At 42.1% G+C, this 20,394-nt stretch overlaps 1 protein-coding gene across 1 annotated transcript; it reads left to right on the forward strand.

Annotated features, from left to right (window-relative positions):
• Nucleotides 1-1,813: 1,813 nt before the first annotated feature.
• LOC141016463 (kinesin-1 heavy chain) lies at nucleotides 1,814-19,983 on the forward strand. Its single transcript, XM_073490849.1, has 26 exons — nucleotides 1,814-2,179; nucleotides 6,435-6,522; nucleotides 6,651-6,724; nucleotides 6,815-6,919; nucleotides 7,982-8,030; nucleotides 8,725-8,780; nucleotides 8,868-8,955; nucleotides 9,055-9,179; nucleotides 9,371-9,475; nucleotides 11,254-11,399; nucleotides 11,592-11,740; nucleotides 12,014-12,201; nucleotides 13,113-13,181; nucleotides 13,666-13,872; nucleotides 14,291-14,434; nucleotides 14,589-14,780; nucleotides 14,955-15,072; nucleotides 15,459-15,514; nucleotides 15,719-15,828; nucleotides 15,963-16,064; nucleotides 16,325-16,385; nucleotides 16,843-16,914; nucleotides 17,045-17,149; nucleotides 17,431-17,647; nucleotides 18,183-18,315; nucleotides 19,338-19,983. Exons 1-26 carry the CDS (start codon nucleotides 2,054-2,056, stop codon nucleotides 19,339-19,341), a joined length of 2,889 nt encoding a protein of 962 aa, XP_073346950.1. The 5' UTR covers nucleotides 1,814-2,053; the 3' UTR covers nucleotides 19,342-19,983.
• Nucleotides 19,984-20,394: the final 411 nt, after the last annotated feature.

A 20,394-nucleotide genomic window follows, 5' to 3' on the forward strand; every position in this document is an offset into this window, starting at 1 on the left:
CCATGGCTTTTTTTTTTTTTTGCTCCATTATAGCATCTGTCGAGTGAGGTCAGACACGATGCATTTTCATTTAAGAGGAGGTCTCACAGCTGCAGCATACAGTCGCACCGACAGCTGAGCCACAGGCTACAGTAATATCCGCTTGTGGGTTTAACAATAGCACCAGTGTTCATCATATTTTCCCTGAAGCAGCTCACATAATGCATGTCCTCCACACCGTGTGACATCATATTCTGCCTCACTTTCCCCAGTTAAAGCTTACTTATATTCAGTGAAAGATTCAAATATAAGATGCAGTTTTTATGGCTGGAAAATTCGAGTCATCTTGTGTTTCATTTCACACACATTCCCATGTAATTCAATGCAGCATGCTTATTTTCAATCACGGGAAACTCTGGGATCTTAAAGGAGACATTATGCACTTTTTCAAGTTCATAATTTTATTTTGGGTTACTACTAGAACAGGTTTACATGCTTTAACACTCAAAACCGCATGATTTTTTTCTCACACTGTCCAGTTCTTCAGCATTATAATCCCCCTCTGTTGGAAACGCTCCTGTCTCTTTAAGGCCCCCCCCCTCCTGAATACCCAGTCTTCTCTGATTGGTCAGCTAACACACGCCTGAGCCCGCACCACTAACAATAACAGAGCAGCTGCGCTCGATGAATTCTTGCCTGCCAAACTAGCCTCTAGGCAGAAATGATGTAAACGTGTGACACAGAGACGTAGTGTGATGTCATGAAGTCACAGAATTAAAGGCGGGGCTACTGACGAGGCGTTTCAGGAGCAGTGTTTTCTGTGGGAGAGAGGAGCGTTTGTTGGTGCGGACTTTGACCTTTTTTTTTTTTTTTTTAACTTTTAACCTTTTACAAGCACAAGAACATATAAAACACAGTGGAGAAGAATAATTCAGGTGTTTTAACCACAAACTGTAAATAACAAAGCTCGCCCACACATTTTGCCCCTGTATTGTTCTGAAACGCTGACTTGACTTTTTACTCTTCTGGCCTGTGAGCTCATAAAATCATAAAATCAAAGTTTAACTCGTTAACTCGCGGTCAGATGACTACAAGTCTGTGACGGAGGAGAAATGGGCTGCTGTCTTTGGGCCAGAAGGTCCATAATCAGGACCACTTTACCTGCTAGCTTACGTCCAATAAACAACAATATTTCCCTTCAAAGGTGCTGTTTGTATGAAAAGTTGATTTTTGAGTTTCGTTCCCAACTTGTCCAAAACTGAGGCCAAGTCCACACGTACACGGGTATTTTTAATAACGCATTTTTTTAACAGAAATGTTCTGGTGCACACCAACGGTATGAAAACACAAACGCAGGCTGTCGAGTGCACGCCACAGCAACAGGTGGGGAAATAACCTCTAGTGTAAGGCCACAAAACGGAGACAAGCCAAAAAAAAAAAAAAAACGTTTTCCTGTCTACTCATGGAAAACACTGGAAATGGCGTTTCTGAATATCTTCACCCTGGCAGGAGTACATAGAAAAAAGCCTTGTGTTAAGAAATACCCATGCATGTGCGCACACTAGGGCACGAGACTCTCATCTTACGGATTGCACCTTTAAACGTAAAGGGGCAGAAGTTTCCAGAAGAATAAGGGCCTGACAGCAGACTAACAAACAAGTAAATGTACTGTGAGTAAACCGTCCTGAGGCTGGCTGGTGGTTTTTTCCTGATGCTCGCTGATTATTTGACAAAATTTCATCTCAACAACAAAAAAAACCCGGCGAGGAGGGGAGCGCCGGGTGACGTCACCCTGAACCACATCCACAGCAGCAGGAGGGGTGAGGTGGCCCGCAGCCGCTGATCCGCCGGTGTCATGGCTTCCTAACAGGAGGAGGGGGAAGCGACTGAGAGGAGAGAAAAAAAAAAAAACAAGGATTTTTTTGTTGACTGCCCGACAGATAATCCAGCCCCTGAGATCGGGACAGAGGGGCTCGGCCTCCCTTTTTTTTCCGCCCCTCAACGGCCGCTCCTGGGATCCGGGACACACTTTTTAAATCGTATCGGTGAATTTCCATTCTGTAAACCGTGGAAGATGGCCGACCCGGCGGAGTGCACCATCAAAGTGATGTGCCGTTTTAGGCCCCTGAACAGCTCCGAGGTGACCAGAGGCGACAGATACATCCCCAAGTTTCAGGGGGAAGAGAATGTTATCATCGGGGTGAGTTGTTTTAGTGTCGCTAACCTGTTTTGACAGGGCCCCCGGGGGCACGGTCAGCAGTACGCCATTTTTGATTGTCTCGCAGCTAGCTACGGTTGTTAGCACCTTTAGCTTGTTAGCTAGCGTTAGCATGGGGCTGACCTGCTCACCGCTGCGATGTTCCGCCGGCCCTCGGCTGCCGGCAGCCCGACTCCTGGCGCCGGCAAAACACTCAGATATATTAAACGTGTCGCTTATTCTGGCTCAATCTCGTGGGCGCTTGGCTTCGGCGTTTAATTTCACATTTGTTTAAAAGTCAAACCAAGTGCTGGTTCCGTAAAAACGTCCCCATTCGCAGTCGCCCTGTCATGGCTAGCTGAGCTGTCATTCAACAAAGCCACAAACACACAGCCTGGCACGGGTTAAACATGTCGCCAGCGTTAGCCTGCCGGTCGTGCACGCCACTCCCGACACTGGCATTAATTAATAACTTGCTGTGCATCTGTAACGATAAAGCTATTAATTGTGAACAGTTTGCGTCAGCACAACGCGTAAGCCAGCTTTGATTTAGTAGTGGCTAACAGACTGTTGGCTAGCAGGCTAGGCCAGCTGGTAGTTGACAGATTAGCCGGCCTTGGCTAGCTGGCTAGTTTAATGCTGTTGCTTAATTAAAGCTAACATTAGCTAGCTAAACCAGCTGGCTACATAAGCAACCCTGTTTTTAGACCATGTTGAAATGACTCAAAGCATTGAATATAACATAAAACTAAGATATGCTTCCATTAAGGGCAGGGAAACAGACAATGCAATGTCAAAATAGTATCAGTCTGACAGTGGAAATGTCAAATTATAATATACAGGCCAGTGGTATTATGTTGCCCTTGAGTGACTGGACACTTCAGTCAATAACCCAGAAGGTTCAAATACGTTGTCTAAAAAATGAAGTAATACGTTAGATAAGGAAGTTAAGTTTGTTGTCTTTGGTCCATTTAGCTCTCAGATGATACAGAGGCCTTCAGCACATGATAAGGATAATGGCATGGGCACCATTTCCACCATGACAAAACAAGGAAATGACTTCACTAATGAGGTGCCATGCCACCTCTACTTTACTGAACCAATAAAGAACGCGTCCTGAGGCCAGTTTGCAAATGATGTGGACTTGATGCTTTGTCATGATACGTCTATACAGAACGGCGCTGTTTACGCAGCCTGGGTTCATGCCATCGCGTGTCTCTACACCACTTCTATACAAACGGAAAAGTTTGTTCTTTTCATACGCTTTATATGACTGCAGTAATTAGGAAGCATATGCTACAAGTTTGTGGGTGCCAAACGTTTAAAAAGGCCAGTAGCACAACATTTAAAAACAATCATGGCTAAACATTAAGTTTCCATGGGGTCAAACTATCAGTCTCTTTGTGGACTTTGGTGTCTTTGGTTACCTATGCTTTAAATGAGTTTACAAGGCAATATAAACTGATTCAATTCATGAAGTTGCATGGGTTGGCTGAGTGGATATGAATCGCATCCTCTTTGGAGTGACACTACTAATTGAGGTGGTGAAGTTAGACTACAACAGGACTATTCTCTTTCTGTCATGCAAAGCAGAAGACTGTTGTAGCTGTGGTGACTTCTTGAATGGTTTTGCTGACACTGACCTCAGGCCTTTCTCTAATAGCAAGCGTACTGTCTGTGCCACTCAGACACGATGTGGCCCAGCCCAGTTCAGAGTGCCAGTCATAGTGCCAAAATACCAGCGCGCATTGTGAAGGACGCAAGTGTTGCGGGCCGGAGCTTAGTAGCCTCTGCTGGTGCATCTGCTTTGAGAAGTGCAACACTTACAGTGCCCATAAGCAGCAGTCCAGGCCTCCTGGGTAATCCCCCTGTGTTTTCTCTCCTGGTAACCAGCTGTTCGACCAATCAGAGCATGCAGTTGGGCCGGGCGCTGGGCAATCTCTCCGGGTGGGGAGGGTAATTATTATGGTGATGTACTTTTGTTTTGCAGACGCTCTCATCCAGGGTGACTGACACACTTAGCTCATTTTTTTATATCCGTTTTGAAACAATCTAGGGCGTGGACCCTGTATTACAGCTGACTCCTCATCAGCAGTGATCGGCCAGTGGTGAAGCTGACCACATTGTGTGCGGTAAAGAAGTCTGACAGGCAGCTTCAACCATTGCAGGCCTTGGTGATGCTGTTTTAATACTTCAAGGTTCCCTAAAACACATTCCTGCAGTATGCCCTTACTCCGCTGTGGCTCACTTCAAGGTCCTGCCAGTCTTCTGCTGTGAAGGGAGGGAGATGAAGTTTCCAGATGAGGTGGTACGGGTGTCGTAACTAGCTTGGTTTGCCAGCGTAGTGTTAGTGTTCAGCAGGTGAATTATTAATGCATCCATTACTTCTCCGTCAGTTCTGCACATGAGAGATCACGTCATTTCCCCGTGCTTTGCTGTCACATCTCCTATTTGCATACAGTAGCCTGGGACACTACACAAGAACATGACTGAGCTACTTTTAGAAGTAGGGTAGTGTAGTTGTGGTAGTGCGTGAGGGATAAAAGGAAGGAAAAGGATTAGAGAGATAAATGAAAGTGCTCCGCATTTAAACAAGAAAATAAAATGGAAAGCAACTCACCTGTTTTTTTTCCTGCCAGCTTTGTACCAGGAAGTAAGGTTACCAACAACCCCAAATTGATAAAAGTGTCTTATTTTTATGCTTAAGAGCACAAACCCAATGATAATTCATGCATCATACAACAAGAACCATGTGGACGCTGCAGAGTAACCTTGGACAGTGTGTTACTGTGCCTCCTGACACTTGGCTTCGCCTGGGCAAGTATCATAACAAAGCCATCAGGAAGCAGAAACATGACAGAGCACTTATTAATACTTTAACAATGCTTTTCACTGTAATTACATTTTCAGCAAGTAATCCCATTAGACACAAGTGTAGGTAACGAGGCCAGTGGCAGCAGTAACAATGAGGACTTTAAACTCGGGCTGTGCCTTTTGTTTGCTGACAGTGTCTGGCAGGCCTGATAGTGGCTCAGCTCTCTGGGCAGGGTTAATTGCCCGGATGTGGCTAGCTGGAGTGAATTATCAACGTCTTAAGATGCTGCTGGTCTGTGCTTTGAATGTGACCGTCTGTCAGGAGGGGGATTATGAGCCGGAGTACAAACTAAAGACATCTCAGCTGTAGTGGTGTGAATAATTTTAGTTCTGGTGAAGGTGCTGAAGCTTTTTTATGCCAGGCAGCGACATATTTGTGGTTTCACATTGAGTTATGAATGCGTTTACATCTACCACCAGACGTAAACGAGAAAGCCCTAATCAGTGGCGTCTCCAAGGTGACACCAGCCGCTTGACGACATTCTCAGCCTTCTTTTGCTCTCGCAGGTGTTAACACTGAATCTGACGATAAATAATCTACTGCCACTAAAGCATGTATGTTTTGCACCCTGGGGTATCAAATGTGAATGGAGCTGTGTTGTTCTTAAACTCTGAATACACAGATCGAACCCCGCCCATCAGGCTGGAGAAGAGATGAGTCAGCTGGGACTTCAAACCTCAGAAGACACTGTGCCTTTTCAGTTGAACCTGAGAATTGCTTGTAACATCAGTTTTATTACCCTGCGGTTGCCTTCTTAAATCCAGATATTGATTGCTATCTCACTGGAATTGGGCTTTGAAGTTCTGCCTGGCCCATGGGATATCACAGTCAGCTGCAATATGCTTCTCTGCCAGTAGTAAAAGTTCAGGGTGTAGTTCATTATAGTTGGAGAGGAGTTTAAAAGCGATGAGAGATGCTGTGTTTGGACAGCTAGCTTTCTGAGGTTTACTAGAATGCAGCTAGCAAAAGCTGAACTAGATTGAAAACATCAAATGGTGACAGCTTGGAGACGTCCTGGTGGAAAGACGGATCATGTACTGCAGTGCCCCTGGTTTGAATATGGCCTGAGATTTTTGTTGGACGTCACCCCGTCTGTTTACCCCATCATGTCTCTGTTAGGGTTGGGCTCAAACTCAAACAACAATGGCACGATTGAGTGAAGCACACCAACAGTAGTAAAGAATCACCGCTGCTACCAATGTAACTGAGTGTTTTGGGTTCGCCTAACTAAACTGGTGTAGTAAGACATTATATATATTAAAACAAGGACATGGTGACCTAACGGTAGAGCATTGAGAATCTCTTCATTTCTTGGCCCACATGTCACAAGTACCAGAAACTCTGAGAGGACACACCACTTATATTTTCTTCTCTTCTTTCCAGGGCAAACCGTACATGTTCGACAGAGTGTTTCAGTCAAATACAACACAGGAACAAGTGTACAATGCCTGCGCCCAGAAGATTGTAAAAGGTGAGGTCTCACTTTTGTTTTTACACACCAGACTTATTATTTACAGACATGTACACAACAAATAAAAAAGATACCAGGCCAGCAAACCCTTTGAATCCTTGCTTAAACATATTCTGTGTGTCTTCTAGATGTTCTGGAGGGATACAATGGAACAATTTTTGCATATGGGCAGACATCATCTGGCAAAACACACACCATGGAGGTAAATATGATGTCTAAAACAGGTGTTAGATCACTAATGACGTGCATCTTCACCTTCTCATGATTACATTGATTTGCTGTCTGTGTGCAGGGGAATCTTCATGACACAGATGCAATGGGCATCATCCCCAGGATAGTGCAAGATATCTTCAACTACATCTACTCCATGGATGAAAACCTGGAGTTTCATATCAAAGTAAGTGCAGAAGATATTTTTAATCCCCAAATTCAAATTCTAGCTCCAGATAATGTCTTTGAAATGTGATATTTATGGCTGACAAACACACATTCAAACTGTTTGTGCTAACAACAAGCTACCTACTCCTTGCTTTGCAGGTTTTTTTTAATTACTAAGCATTTTAGTCGTGACAAATAAGTGATGGAGGAGGCTGATGTGCGTGTGCAGGTTTTTTAAACGTTGGGAAACCTGCTAAAAATATGCAATTGATTCCCTCTCCATTGCCAGTAGACAAGTTTACCTTTTATTTTTCTGTGTCACGTTTGACATCACACACACGTAGAAAACCGGGAACAGTAGAAAGCAGCAGATCGCACGCCTCATTCATAGGATTAAAACTCAGACTTAAAAAAGTCTTTAATTAATGCAGATAACCTTTTCAGATAACCGCTAACAGCCTGGCTCTTTTCCATAACCTCTTTGCATGGGCTTCATGTTTTCATCACGGCTGATCAGAGCTGGAGTTGACAAACAACCATTTCTACTGCAGAGTCAGTTCACGTGGGAATGAAGGGCGATGGTACCCTTTTCCATTTAAGATGAAAACTAGACGTTGGTTTCTTTGTGCAGTGAAACAGTTATAAGTGATGAAGTAGGCCGGCTGTGTGACTTGCACTTGTTGTTGCTGCATCATATTTTCTAGCTGACTCCCCACCATGTTTGTTGATCTCTACATTACAACATACGGTGGTAAATGTTTGTCCTGGGAATAATGAAATAATAGGAACATGAAAAATTGCCATTGGCAACATACCAACACATTGTTGCTGTTAAGAAAGTACTTTATTTAACTTGTGTTGACTCTGAAAATATCAGACTTGATCTGCCTGTCTGAACACAGCGTGACTATCAGAAGCAAGTGTGGGGAATTAATTCAGTTATTCAAAGAAAAATAAAATGTTCAAAGAAGAAAATAATAGAAGCCATACTCACATCAGGTTTGTTTGAGGTTTGTGTATTTTCTCTGGTCAGATCTCTCAGCTGGACGGCCAAATAATGAGCTTCTCTCTTTGTTCTCAGGTTTCATATTTTGAAATTTACTTAGACAAGATCCGGGACCTTTTGGATGGTAAGTGGCTGAAGTTGTAGTGTACGTGTTAATAGACCCTTTACACAGCAGATATTTTGACTTCTCAAGGCATGAAAAGCACAGGTGGAGTTAATAACACTAGTGATGGCTGCAGTCTATTCAGGTTGGCCTGTTCCAGTGCTCAGGTATTGTGCATGCTCACTCACTGACATGGGTTAGGTTGACACATGATGGAAAGGAGACATTGTTAATGTCTGTTATATTCACTTGTGCTTTTCCTGCTTTGAGAGTTAAAAATGTGTGGGGTGAAAATGGTGTGAAGCCTATGAAATGTTGGAAAAATTATCTGTTGGAAAATAATGGATGTTAACTGTAAACACACTGACTTTGTTGTTAACAGACATTCATAAATGTGTATGTTATTATATTTTACATATACAACAACATCACAAAATACTGTTCTCACCTGAGGCTATTAAACAGTTGTAGCTCATCTATTTCTAAAAGCCTTCTGAGTGAAACATTTATGGTTATTACTCTCTGAATTGGCCAGTGGGGAAAGATTTCCAGATAGTTTTCATTCAAGTTAAAGACCATTTGAAATGTGATGACCAGATGTAATCTATTACAGAGGTGGGAATGGAAGCGAAGACTATCAATGTAAATGTTTAAAGTATTATACCCACAGTATGTCAAGGCAATTTCCCTGACACTTTTTTCCTCTCATCTCCAGTGTCGAAGACCAACCTGTCAGTGCATGAAGACAAAAACAGAGTACCCTATGTCAAGGTGAGAGCTAACCTCCTGTCACGTGTCAAGTATCTGGTGAAACTTGTCTGTGAATAATCTCACCTCATATTCTGCTATTCTTTAAAGGGCTGCACTGAGAGATTTGTCTGCAGCCCAGAGGAGGTCATGGATACAATTGATGAAGGCAAATCAAACAGACATGTAGCAGTTACAAGTAAGATACCATCCTGTTGTTTCACTGTTTCATTCCTTTAGTTTTTGCATTTTTTGAGGCTGTAGCAATGTGACCACATGGGTGTCGTCTCTTCCTTAGACATGAACGAGCACAGCTCCAGGAGTCATAGTATTTTCCTGATAAACGTCAAACAGGAGAACACTCAGACAGAGCAGAAGCTCAGCGGCAAACTTTACCTGGTGGATCTGGCTGGCAGTGAAAAGGTACAACAGAAATATAAACCATCGCTGATAGATACTGATACATTTCTTTATATATATCATAATCTACATTTAAGTAGACTAAATGTCCCTGTATTGTCTACTTAGATTGGATTCAGATTAGAATCTGTTCTTTGCCTTGAACACTGAGCTACGCAACTCCTTGTTAAGGTTGTTGTGTATGTGATCTTTAGGTCAGTAAAACAGGAGCAGAAGGAGCGGTGCTGGATGAAGCTAAGAACATCAACAAGTCTCTGTCATCCCTGGGAAACGTCATCTCTGCCCTGGCTGAAGGAACGGTCAGTCACTCTACTTCAACTCTCTTTAGTCTCAAGCTGTGTTTCCATGTAATTGTCAATACACTTTTGAGATGTTGCAGAAAAGAAATTTAAAAAAAACTTGAATTGGAGCGAATAAACAAGGCTACCCAAACCCTATTTTCTATAGGCTACATTATGCATGCCTTTGATAAAAGGGGTAGAAGAAGTAGAAGTTGTGAACAGGAAGCAAAACCAGTTGTTTGCCAACCGCTAGTAAAGTGGAAGAAATCAAACCGGTCGTCTTGTCCATTCACATGGAAATGTGGCAGTAAATCTGCAAAATGGGAATCTTGTGGGAATATACAGGAAGATGTCGACAGTGGATGCAGCTTCTGCTTCTTCTCTTGGTGCAGAAACAGTTTATTAGTGATCTGAAAAGAGGCTAAAGCAACCTCAAGCAAGCATAAAAATGTTTTTACGAAAAATTGTGAAGTTATGGCTTTTCAATTATCCATTTCCAATGTGGTATTTCAAAATGTGCATAAGATATGTTAATGGCAACACGGCTGTTAAGGCATTGTCTTCAGTCACTAAATATGTTGTTGCAGGTATCGAGATCCATTTGTTGAATCTGATTTGGTGTTATCCTGTGGGTTTTTTCTCTGGTGGGATAAATGTGTTTCCTAATTGAGGTTACTGTTACACAGTTAACTGTTCAGTTAATCTTCAATCGTTGGTTCAGACCGTAATGATCCCAAATTTGTTTTTGGCATTACCATAAAGCTTAGAAATTTCAGATTTGTTATAACCTCAGGTGATGACTTTATCCCCACATGTTTCGATAGCATTTTGAAATTACAGACATTACCGTTAATGTAACGGACATAAGGGAATTCAGCCGTTTTAGCAGCTGCACAGCCCAGAGCGAGGTGTGCATCTAGAAAACCAGCATCTCTTTCAATTATCTTATTGTGAAAGTCCCATTTTTAAGCATCTACAGGTCCTTTGTGCCGCAGAAATAACTTGAGCAGATAAAAAACTTTCCTCCAAGCAATGTTTTGTTTAGCTGCTTCAGAGCGATTTCACACTTTTCACTTTAATCAACGATTGGTTTGTTCTGCGGCCTCTTCGCTCTGTAAACAACCTGAGGCGGACAGCTGCTGATATATTTGTGATGGTCTACAAACAAATGAGCTATTGTGCAGAGATGTCTCACTCCCGACTGAGCATAGTGCTGCCTGAAGAATTATAGCAGACTGCAGTAGCATGGCTCTTTTGTATCTATACCTATAATATATCAAGTTATCCTGTAGCTGCCTTCTAACTTTACTCAACTCATGAGAACGGTAACCAAAGCTATCACTTGCTGTTTGCTCAGTGCTGGTGAAACCACAGGCCTCTTCTTCAGTTACAGGACAACAGTTTAGAGAATAACCCTCTGTCCTAATTAAAGTGGTGTTCCGCTCAGATTTATATGCATCTTGACTTATTATCCATTGTGGTTTGAGATGACAGCTTTAACATAGCCACACAATGACATAAGTGTTTGATTTTATGAGATAACAGCTAGCTGCTCCTTCTTCCCAAAGTTTTTATTTTGTATAAGTGTATTCATTTTGTGAAGTTAGCAGAGGTGGTCTTTATTTTTTGGAGCTCTGCTATAAAATATATAATAGATATCCAATAATGATTGTACAGACACATTTTACTTGGATGATACTCATACTCATAGTTTTTTTCTCAGACATTGTAAGGTCCCCTACAGTCAGTTAATTTGTTAATTGTTCGTGTATATATTTTTGTGTATACAACTGTAGGCTTACATCCCCTACCGAGACAGCAAGATGACCCGTATCCTGCAGGACTCGCTGGGTGGTAACTGTCGAACCACCATTGTCATCTGCTGCTCGCCTTCCTCCTATAACGAGTGCGAAACCAAATCCACCCTCATGTTTGGACAAAGGTTAGTATGCAAGTAGAATGAAAACAAGCCATACTGTTTATGTATTCATTACCATGGTCACAGTTGATCCAGTGATGGTTCAGTCTTGGTTGTGGGTACATTTAGATACTTTTTTTGAAGGAATAATGCTGCATTACATTTTCTTAATGGAGTGCTTTAAGTGGAATAAAATCTGATATTTTCTACATCCAGAGCAAAGACCATCAAGAACACTGTCACTGTGAACGTCGAGCTTACAGCAGAACAGTGGAAGCAGAAGTATGAGAGGGAGAAGGAGAAGAATAAGACCCTGAGGAACACCGTCACCTGGCTGGAGAACGAGCTCAACCGCTGGAGGAATGGTGAGGGAGCAGATCCTGTCTTTGCTTTACAGCTTTTGCTTCAGATTCTTTTGGTGTTTTGAGGAAGCAAGAAGTCTATTTTCAGTTTTTACTTCTAGTGCAGATTACCATGCTAGACTTTGTCTTGGATTGTTTTTGTAATGGTTAAATAAACACCTGGAGTGATCATTTTCTCTTTGTGGTCACAGACAGCTTCTTTCTTTTTTGATAGTACAAATGAAAAGCTTTACAAACCATCGACGCATACTTAATGTGTGTGTGCTTCATGTTTAGGTGAGAGCGTGCCAGTGGAGGAGCAGTTTGACAAAGAGAAGGCCAAAGAAGAGGTCCTGGCCTTGGACAACATAATCAACGACAAGCAGGCCTCCACGCCCAATGTGCCGGGTGTTCGCCTCACCGACGTGGAGAAGGACAAGTGTGAGGCTGAGCTGGCCAAGCTTTACAAACAGCTGGATGATAAGGTGAGGAAGGGCCGGGGTGTTCAAACCTTCATCTATGCCTCTTTTCTCTTTTTAATTGTTGTCTGTAGATTCTGTAAAGCCTGCTCGTTCTCATAATAAAAACTCTAGGTGTTGTAACAGTGCTTAACCTTGATCCATGTTTGAGACTATGCCATTTTTCGGTCCTTGACTTGAGGGATTTGAGCTTGGAAAGTCCTTCATAAGTGCTTTTATTGATGTTTAAGGAGGTGTGGGAACCCTGTAAAGAGTGATTAACCAAATTGAGTCCTTCAGACATTCTTTTGCCTCAAGCTCCTCATTAATTGGGTGATTTCCACCCAATTCATGTTTAAATGAGCTGAGAGAGAAGCAAGCCAACTGTTTGATTCTTTGGTGTTCTTGCTGGTCTTTGGATCATCGACCACCAGGTGTCCTCTCATGAGTAAATGTTAATCCATGGATGTCCCCTACTGTTAGATGTCCTGCTGACTGCATGAATGCTACAGTCTGAAGAAAGACAATGCTTTGAAAGTTTCCACTTTGTAGTTGACGAATGTCTTTGTAAAAATCCAGGGTTTGTTTTCCTTTCCGAGACTAAAAACATTGATCTCATTTGGGATCGTGCCTTTTTGAAAATGATACTTGCTAATTATTGCACAATTATACAGTCTATTTTTCTAAATATATATACATGCAAAAAAAGATGGCTTTGATTAGCAGGGTTTCAGCAGTCAGTATTAAATGGCATAATGCTGATTTCTTTTGGACAAAATTCTGATATTGTAAGAAAAATGAATCAAAACATTGTTCCTTTCATTCCCCAAGGCTTTTTTGTTCAGCAGTGGCTTGTCGCCTTGTACCTACCGTCTCTGGTGATATCTATGGTGCCTGACGTGAATGCTAATGTTGCCTTACATCTCTGCACTTTGTAGGACGAGGAAATCAACCAGCAGAGCCAGCTGGCTGAGAAGCTGAAGCAGCAGATGCTGGACCAGGATGAGGTGAGTGCTGGAGGTCCAGCAGGTGCAGAGTGAACTCTTGATCTTTGTAGTTTCAGAGGTGTGAGGTAACACATGAAGCTATCAGAGCTGTCAAGCTGTTTTTACATTTTACTTTCTCAGTCCTGTTGTCTCGAGTAGGGCTACAATCTGCAGTTACAAGAGGGTTTATGTACGGCTAATTTGGTCTGGAAGCCATATTTTTACTCTGGCAGACTAGATGTGTTGGTAGCAGGCATAGTAGTTTTGCAGACGTTATACATCATAACATTACGATAACAATACAAGATTAAGTCCTTTCACTGATGTTCCTAAATTCATTTTCAGGACAGCTACATGCATCTATCAATTTTAGGAAAGCTTATGTGTTCAGATCAAATAAAAAGGCAAACTGCTGACTCATCCACATTGTAACAAACACTACATTATGTCTGCAGCCCTCATGCAATTTAAAGACAAGTATTACACTTCTTTCCCCTGCTTGCAGCTTCTAGCCTCCTCCCGCCGCGATCACGAGAACCTCCAGGCTGAGCTGAACCGCCTGCAGGCAGAGAACGAGGCCTCCAAGGACGAGGTGAAGGAGGTGCTCCAGGCTCTGGAGGAGCTGGCCGTCAACTACGACCAGAAGAGCCAGGAGGTGGAGGATAAAACCAAGGAGTTTGAGGCCATCAGTGAGGAGCTTAACCAGAAATCGGTAAGCTGGGGACACATGCCTGCCAAGCATGTCCAAAGTCACTGTGATGCTTTAATTTTGGTCACGTGTCTTTTTAAGTGTCCTTTAGTTAGGTGATGTTAATATGCAATACACAGACACACAACACTGTTATTAAACTTTTCCAACCTGCAGGGATAAAAATAATGAGTGACATGTACAACTAAAAGGGCTTGGTGATTGACTATATTCTGTCAGTCTCATGATGTAACAAACATAGAGGGACAAAAATAATTTACATTCTTTAAGTAAGAATCAGTAAAAGTTCCTGTTAATTCGTAGAAATGACCACAAAAATTGGACAAATGTAACTTGAGCATCAAGGATACGTGAAAACAATGACGAGGGCAAAAAGTAAACTCTGCACACTATTCTCTCACACTGCTCTCTCTCCCTGCAGTCCATCCTGTCCTCTCTGGACTCTGAGCTCCAGAAGCTGAAGGAGATGTCCAACCACCAGAGGAAGAGGGTGACAGAGATGATGTCTTCACTGCTCAAAGATCTTGCTGAGATCGGCATCGCCGTAGGAAGCAATGACATCAAGGTAGAGGAAGGAGGAGATGTTGGAATTATTTTAAAGGATGATAAGAACGGGATGTTGTATTATATTTATGTAGCATAATGTCAGTGTCAGTCAGCCAGTTCCTTCTTCCTCCATGTGGTCGTCCCACTTCAACTTTCCTCTTCTGCCCTTCCAGCAACATGAGGGTGGCAGTGGCATGATTGACGAGGAGTTCACAGTGGCCCGTCTGTACATCAGTAAGATGAAGTCGGAGGTGAAAACTATGGTGAAACGCTGCAAGCAGCTGGAGGGCACCCAGTCAGAGAGCAACAAGAAGATGGACGAGAACGAGAAGGAGCTGGCCGCCTGCCAGCTGCGCATCTCTCAGGTAAGCGGGAGCTAACCACTAGTAATGTTGTGACCTGAAAATGTGCACGTCACTGATTCCTGTGTATACATAAAGAACATTTTCATTTCTGAATCCTTGTTAGATTGATTTATAAGCATGTGTGTCCTGTAAGATTGTCTGTATACTTATATGTAATATTTTTTCTTTCTCCAGCATGAGGCTAAAATCAAGTCCCTGACAGAGTACTTGCAGAACGTGGAGCAGAAGAAGAGGCAGCTGGAGGAGAACGTGGACTCCCTCAACGAGGAACTTGTCAAGATCAGTGCTCAGGGTAAATCACTATTTAAGGACAGAGCAAGAGATATGGCAGCACTCACTTTATGTCCACTTAAATATGGTTATTGGAGGCATTTATTCCCAACAGCAGCTGTGGAATAAAAGTTTAACAACCTCTCAGGAACTCCTTCACCTCAGCTTAGTTTTTCAACAATCACACACATATAATTATAGATGTGATGTACATATGAGTCACCATATAGACCGAATCACAATGTTTGTTTACAATAACTTCCAGGGAGAAAATGCCTGCATCGCGCATACGCATTCATACAATTTAATCTGATTTTAGTCCTTTGTAATGATATTATTTTAAAGTGTATAGATCTTATTTCTTCTTTGTTCTTCAGTGACAACGATTCCTGTGTTTATGTTTTACAGAGAAAGTTCATGCTATGGAGAAAGAGAACGAGATCCAGACTGCCAATGAAGTCAAGGTATGTGACAGTGTCGACAAGTGCTCGCTACAGTTTTACAGAGTCTACAAGAGTGATAAAACTAATTCAAAATGTCAAACCTTTCTGGTTAGGGTCACCATCAACCACCATTTGAGAACTGATGCTAAATAAAAAAACTGTGTTTCTGTAACTTATTCTGTCAGATGAGTTGTATGTGAATTGTGTGCATTTGTGTGTGTTCAGGAAGCGGTGGAGAAGCAGATCCACTCCCACCGTGAAGCTCATCAGAAGCAGATCAGCAGCCTGAGAGATGAGCTGGACAAGAAGGAGAAACTCATCACTGAGCTGCAGGAGTAAGACTTAGTTTCTGTCACCTTCAGTCATTGCTCCATTAGACATGAAAGGACAGCAACAGGGAGACATGTAGAAATAGACACAATGACAGTTGCAGGTTCTTATAAACATGACGCTGTGTCTTCTCTTCCAGTCTGAACCAGAAGATCATGCTGGAGCAGGAGAGGCTCCGAGTGGAGCATGAGAAACTCAAGGCCACCGACCAGGAGAAGAGCCGCAAGCTGCATGAGCTGACGTATGTTACACACGCACACAGACACGCACGCACACACACACTCACTCGCTATTGATTCACGAATAAAGTTAGTTCACTTTGTTCACTTTAACGGTCAGATACAATGATTATGCAGCCATTTAGCACCATTGACATTTTCTTTAGCAGAGACTGACCTCACATACAGCATCTGCTTAATGTCTGTAATTCCAAATGACGGCATTGTAGCACGGGTATTTGTTCACATTTTAACTGTTGTTGTTGTTGTTGTTGTTGTACAGGGTGATGCAGGACAGAAGGGAGCAGGCCAGACAAGACCTGAAGGGCCTGGAGGAGACAGTGGTGAGTTCATCTAAATCAGCTGATGATTACAAGCACTCATTGTGGGTCTCATAGTGGGATTACATCCATTTGCACTTAGAATTGATCGTATCTGTGAACTGAGTTTCAAGTTGTAAATGTGTTTTGATTTGCCAGCTAGCATTTAAAGTAAACATTTATTATGAATGAATGAATGAATGAATGAATGAAAAACTGAATTGGAAAAGGCAGTCCCAGAGATGTGACTCTTTCATGTTTGGTGGAATATGCTGAATGAATGAAAACATTTGAACACCAGCCTCTGTATTAACGTTTTAATAATGTAGGAACATCTGTTCACATTTGCTGTTGCAGTGAGTTTCTTTGATCTAAATATAAATCTGCTGTGTTTAATTCTTAATAATTGAAACAGGCTGAAACAATCAGTGTTCTTCCAATCAAGCTTTTTTCTCATTTTGCTTTTCTTTTCCTGTTCAAGGCCAAAGAGCTGCAGACCCTGCACAACTTGAGGAAGCTCTTTGTCCAGGACTTGGCTACCAGAGTCAAAAAGGTAAACTGCTCGTCTAGTAGATAAAAAAATCTCTTCAATTGCAATAAGGGGAAACAGGTTAGCAAAAATGTATGTTGTAAGTCCAGCTGTGTATTTAATATTTAATGCTTGTGTTTTATTTGCCGTGCAGAGCGCTGAGATGGACTCAGACGACACAGGTGGGAGTGCAGCTCAGAAACAGAAAATCTCCTTTCTTGAGAACAATCTTGAGCAGCTCACCAAGGTTCACAAACAGGTAGGATTAATATACAGACCCAGCACCAATTCAAAGATTATTGTGTTCCTTTGAGGATCTCACATTACTCCAATGTGACTGATCTCCCTGTGCAGCTGCTCTTTTTTTCCTCCCTTGCTATCTATTCATCATAATCTCTGCCTCTTTATCAGTTTGCTCTATAATCTTCTTGTCTTTGCTCGATCTATCTACCAATTTTGCTTTTGTGCTTCCACACTGGTAGACTGCTGTCAAAATGCAGATGAAAGAAATGATTTAAAACGATGCACATTGTCCCACAGCTGGTGCGTGATAATGCAGACCTGCGCTGTGAGCTTCCTAAACTGGAAAAGCGTCTTCGTGCTACGGCTGAGCGGGTCAAGGCCCTGGAGTCTGCTCTGAAAGAGGCAAAGGAGAACGCCGCCCGTGACCGCAAGCGCTACCAGCAGGAGGTGGACCGCATCAAGGAGGCCGTCAGGGCCAAGAACATGGCCAGGAGGGGACATTCGGCCCAGATCGGTTAGTAGGGATGGATGGGGTGGAAACACGCACATGACTCTCTAAATGAGGGTTAGCTGCCTATTTAAGTGGACCTCTTCATAGCTGCACCTAAAACTGACCAGAAACATTACAATTTTCTTAACCCAATTTGGCAATGCTCGCATTGTTGTGAGAATGGATTAAATGTAGTGTCACACCAGTCCAACAATTTAAGTATAGATGTCCCAAAGTGAAACTACAGAGAGAAACACAAAGAGGACATTTATTCAGAAGGATATTCAACGATCGTACATGCAAACCTAAAAATGTACATTTATCATTCATCTGTTTACTTGAAAAAGTATTTCAAATTCACAACCACCGTCCTGAAATCAGTTAGTTTCTCTGCAGTGAGATTCTATGTATTTTACTCTGAAGATTGACAGTGGAGACGTTGGGAAAACAGAACAATTTGTGTTCTGTCTGAAATGAAATGCAAATCTCCCTGACATCTCAAACAACAAACAGCCTTCACCTGAAAAGTCCTCATGCTCCTCTCTCTCCCCCTCCACAGCCAAGCCTATCAGGCCCGGGCAGCAGCCAGTGGCGTCTCCCACCCACCCCAACATCAACCGCAGCGGAGGAGGCTTCTACCAGAACAGCCAGACGGTGTCCATCAGGGGAGGCAGCGGCAAACCAGAGAAGAAGTAAGTGTGACACAGCTCTTTTTTAAAAAAATTTTTTTTAGGAAATTAGCGAGACGGAAGGTCATTTAAGAGACTCAGTAATTAAAGAAGGGACATTAAAATATTCTGGTAACAGTTATGAGCCAAAATACTGCATTTCATCTTCTGTACGATGTATTGATGAATTCTTTCTATGTGACTATCGCCTCTTGAAGTAAAACAAAGTGGTACTATGAGACAAGAGGTGCCAGGGCTAGCTGGTTAATATGCAAACTTCAGATGATACTTCTGCAACACACAGTACATAGATATCTTTCTCATAACGTTCTGTTGATTATTTTAGTTAATTTTGACCATTTTAAGCAAAGATTCCTACATATTGCATCTTTAAAACATGAAGTTAACAAACTGCAATTAAAGTAAGACTAAAGATCATTTCCACAGCAAAAAGGACACATCAATACAGAAATAATTAAATTGAAATGTCAATGAAAAGAAGAGTGAGAAAAATACAAAAATGAAATACCTCTGCACTGATTATAGGCTTACCTCAGTAATCACCTGAAAGGTTATGTCAAATATTAGAAGTACAAGTATTGCTTTATTTGTTTAGTTTGTAAAATGTGAGAAAATCTCATCAAAGTTTCGTCTTCACAACAGTCCAAAACCCAAAAGCTCTTTATTTACCATCATAAAAGACAAAGAAAAGCAGCAAATCCTAACATTTAAGAAGCTCGAACCAGAAAATGTTTGACGTTTCTGCTTGAAATATGACTGAAACACTTGATCATCAAAATAGTTGGCATATAATTTTCTTTCTATGGCAGCAGCTCTAGTTTGGAATACAGTTTCTATGTACTTGTGTTAGTATTCAGCGTTTGCTTGTTTGCTTTTTGCCTGGATGCAAATCTGCCTCCTTTTTTCCTTCAAGTGAAATGTGTTTGTCGCATCTCGAATATAACTTGTCAGCTGCATGATGGATGGTCGCATTTGTATGTGTATGACTTTTCACTAACAGCGTTTTATTTCTGTTTATCTTCTAGCTGAAGAGCAGCGGGACAGAAGGACGACACCGCTGAAGAAGCCAATATAACCCCCCCCCCGCCCGCCCACCCCGACAACCTGTCATTCCATTACAGCGAACAGGCTCCTCGTCGCTGCTCTGGAGCCACGAAGGAGTTTCTGAATTATAAATATATATATATAAATATTCCTGGCCTGTACAGCTCCAACCCCTCACACCTCCACCCACTCCCTCACTCCCCTCACCCCCAATTCTCATCATGACTTATCTCGTTTTCTCTTACTGGATATAATAAAAAGAAGACAGCAAATTTAATTTACAAAAAGGCAAGATAATATTCTTACCCACCGAACCAAACGCAGTCTTGAGCGCAGCCTCGGCGAGAGAAACCACGCGCACCTCAAATGTGTTGCTTCGGTTTTTGTTTTGCACAGTCTGTCGTCATCCGTCGTCGTCGTGCGAGTAGTCCTGCACTGTGCCAAGCTGAATGTAAAAGGGTAGCAAGATCTGAAAAAAAAATAAAAACACAACCTAAAACAAACAAAAAAAAAGAAGACCCTACCACGAGAAATAGCTTGATCCTATAGGCTAACCTCTGTACATTTCATCATTACTATTATTGGTTGTTAACCACACTTTTCTCTGGATAGATTTTACATGCTTCTTAAAGGAAAAAAAAAAAAATTAAAAAAACAAACTGTAAACGGTTTTGAATTGACTAGATGGCGTTGAGCACTACTGTTCTGTCCGGTCTTGTACAGATGTAAAATTGGCACTACTGCACATGCTTCCCTGCAGAGAGAGCTGTATGACACAGGGGAACGGCTAAGGAGAAGGAGAAAAAAAATAAAATAATGGAAAGCCAAGACGTGCGACAGTGTACTGTAGATGTATTTAACTAAATACCTGTGGAGGCCAATTGTTTTTATCATTAAGTTAAAATAAAAACCTATACTCGTTATTGGTGACTTCATGAGAAGGATGTAAAGAATGTAGACGGGAAGGAAGGAAGGAAGGAAGAGAATGATCCGGTTAACACAACAAAACTTCCACCTTTTAGCATAGCTTATGCTAAG

This window comes from Pagrus major, chromosome 21 (genome assembly GCF_040436345.1).
Source record: "Pagrus major chromosome 21, Pma_NU_1.0".
NCBI classification, from domain to species: Eukaryota; Metazoa; Chordata; class Actinopteri; order Spariformes; family Sparidae; genus Pagrus; species Pagrus major.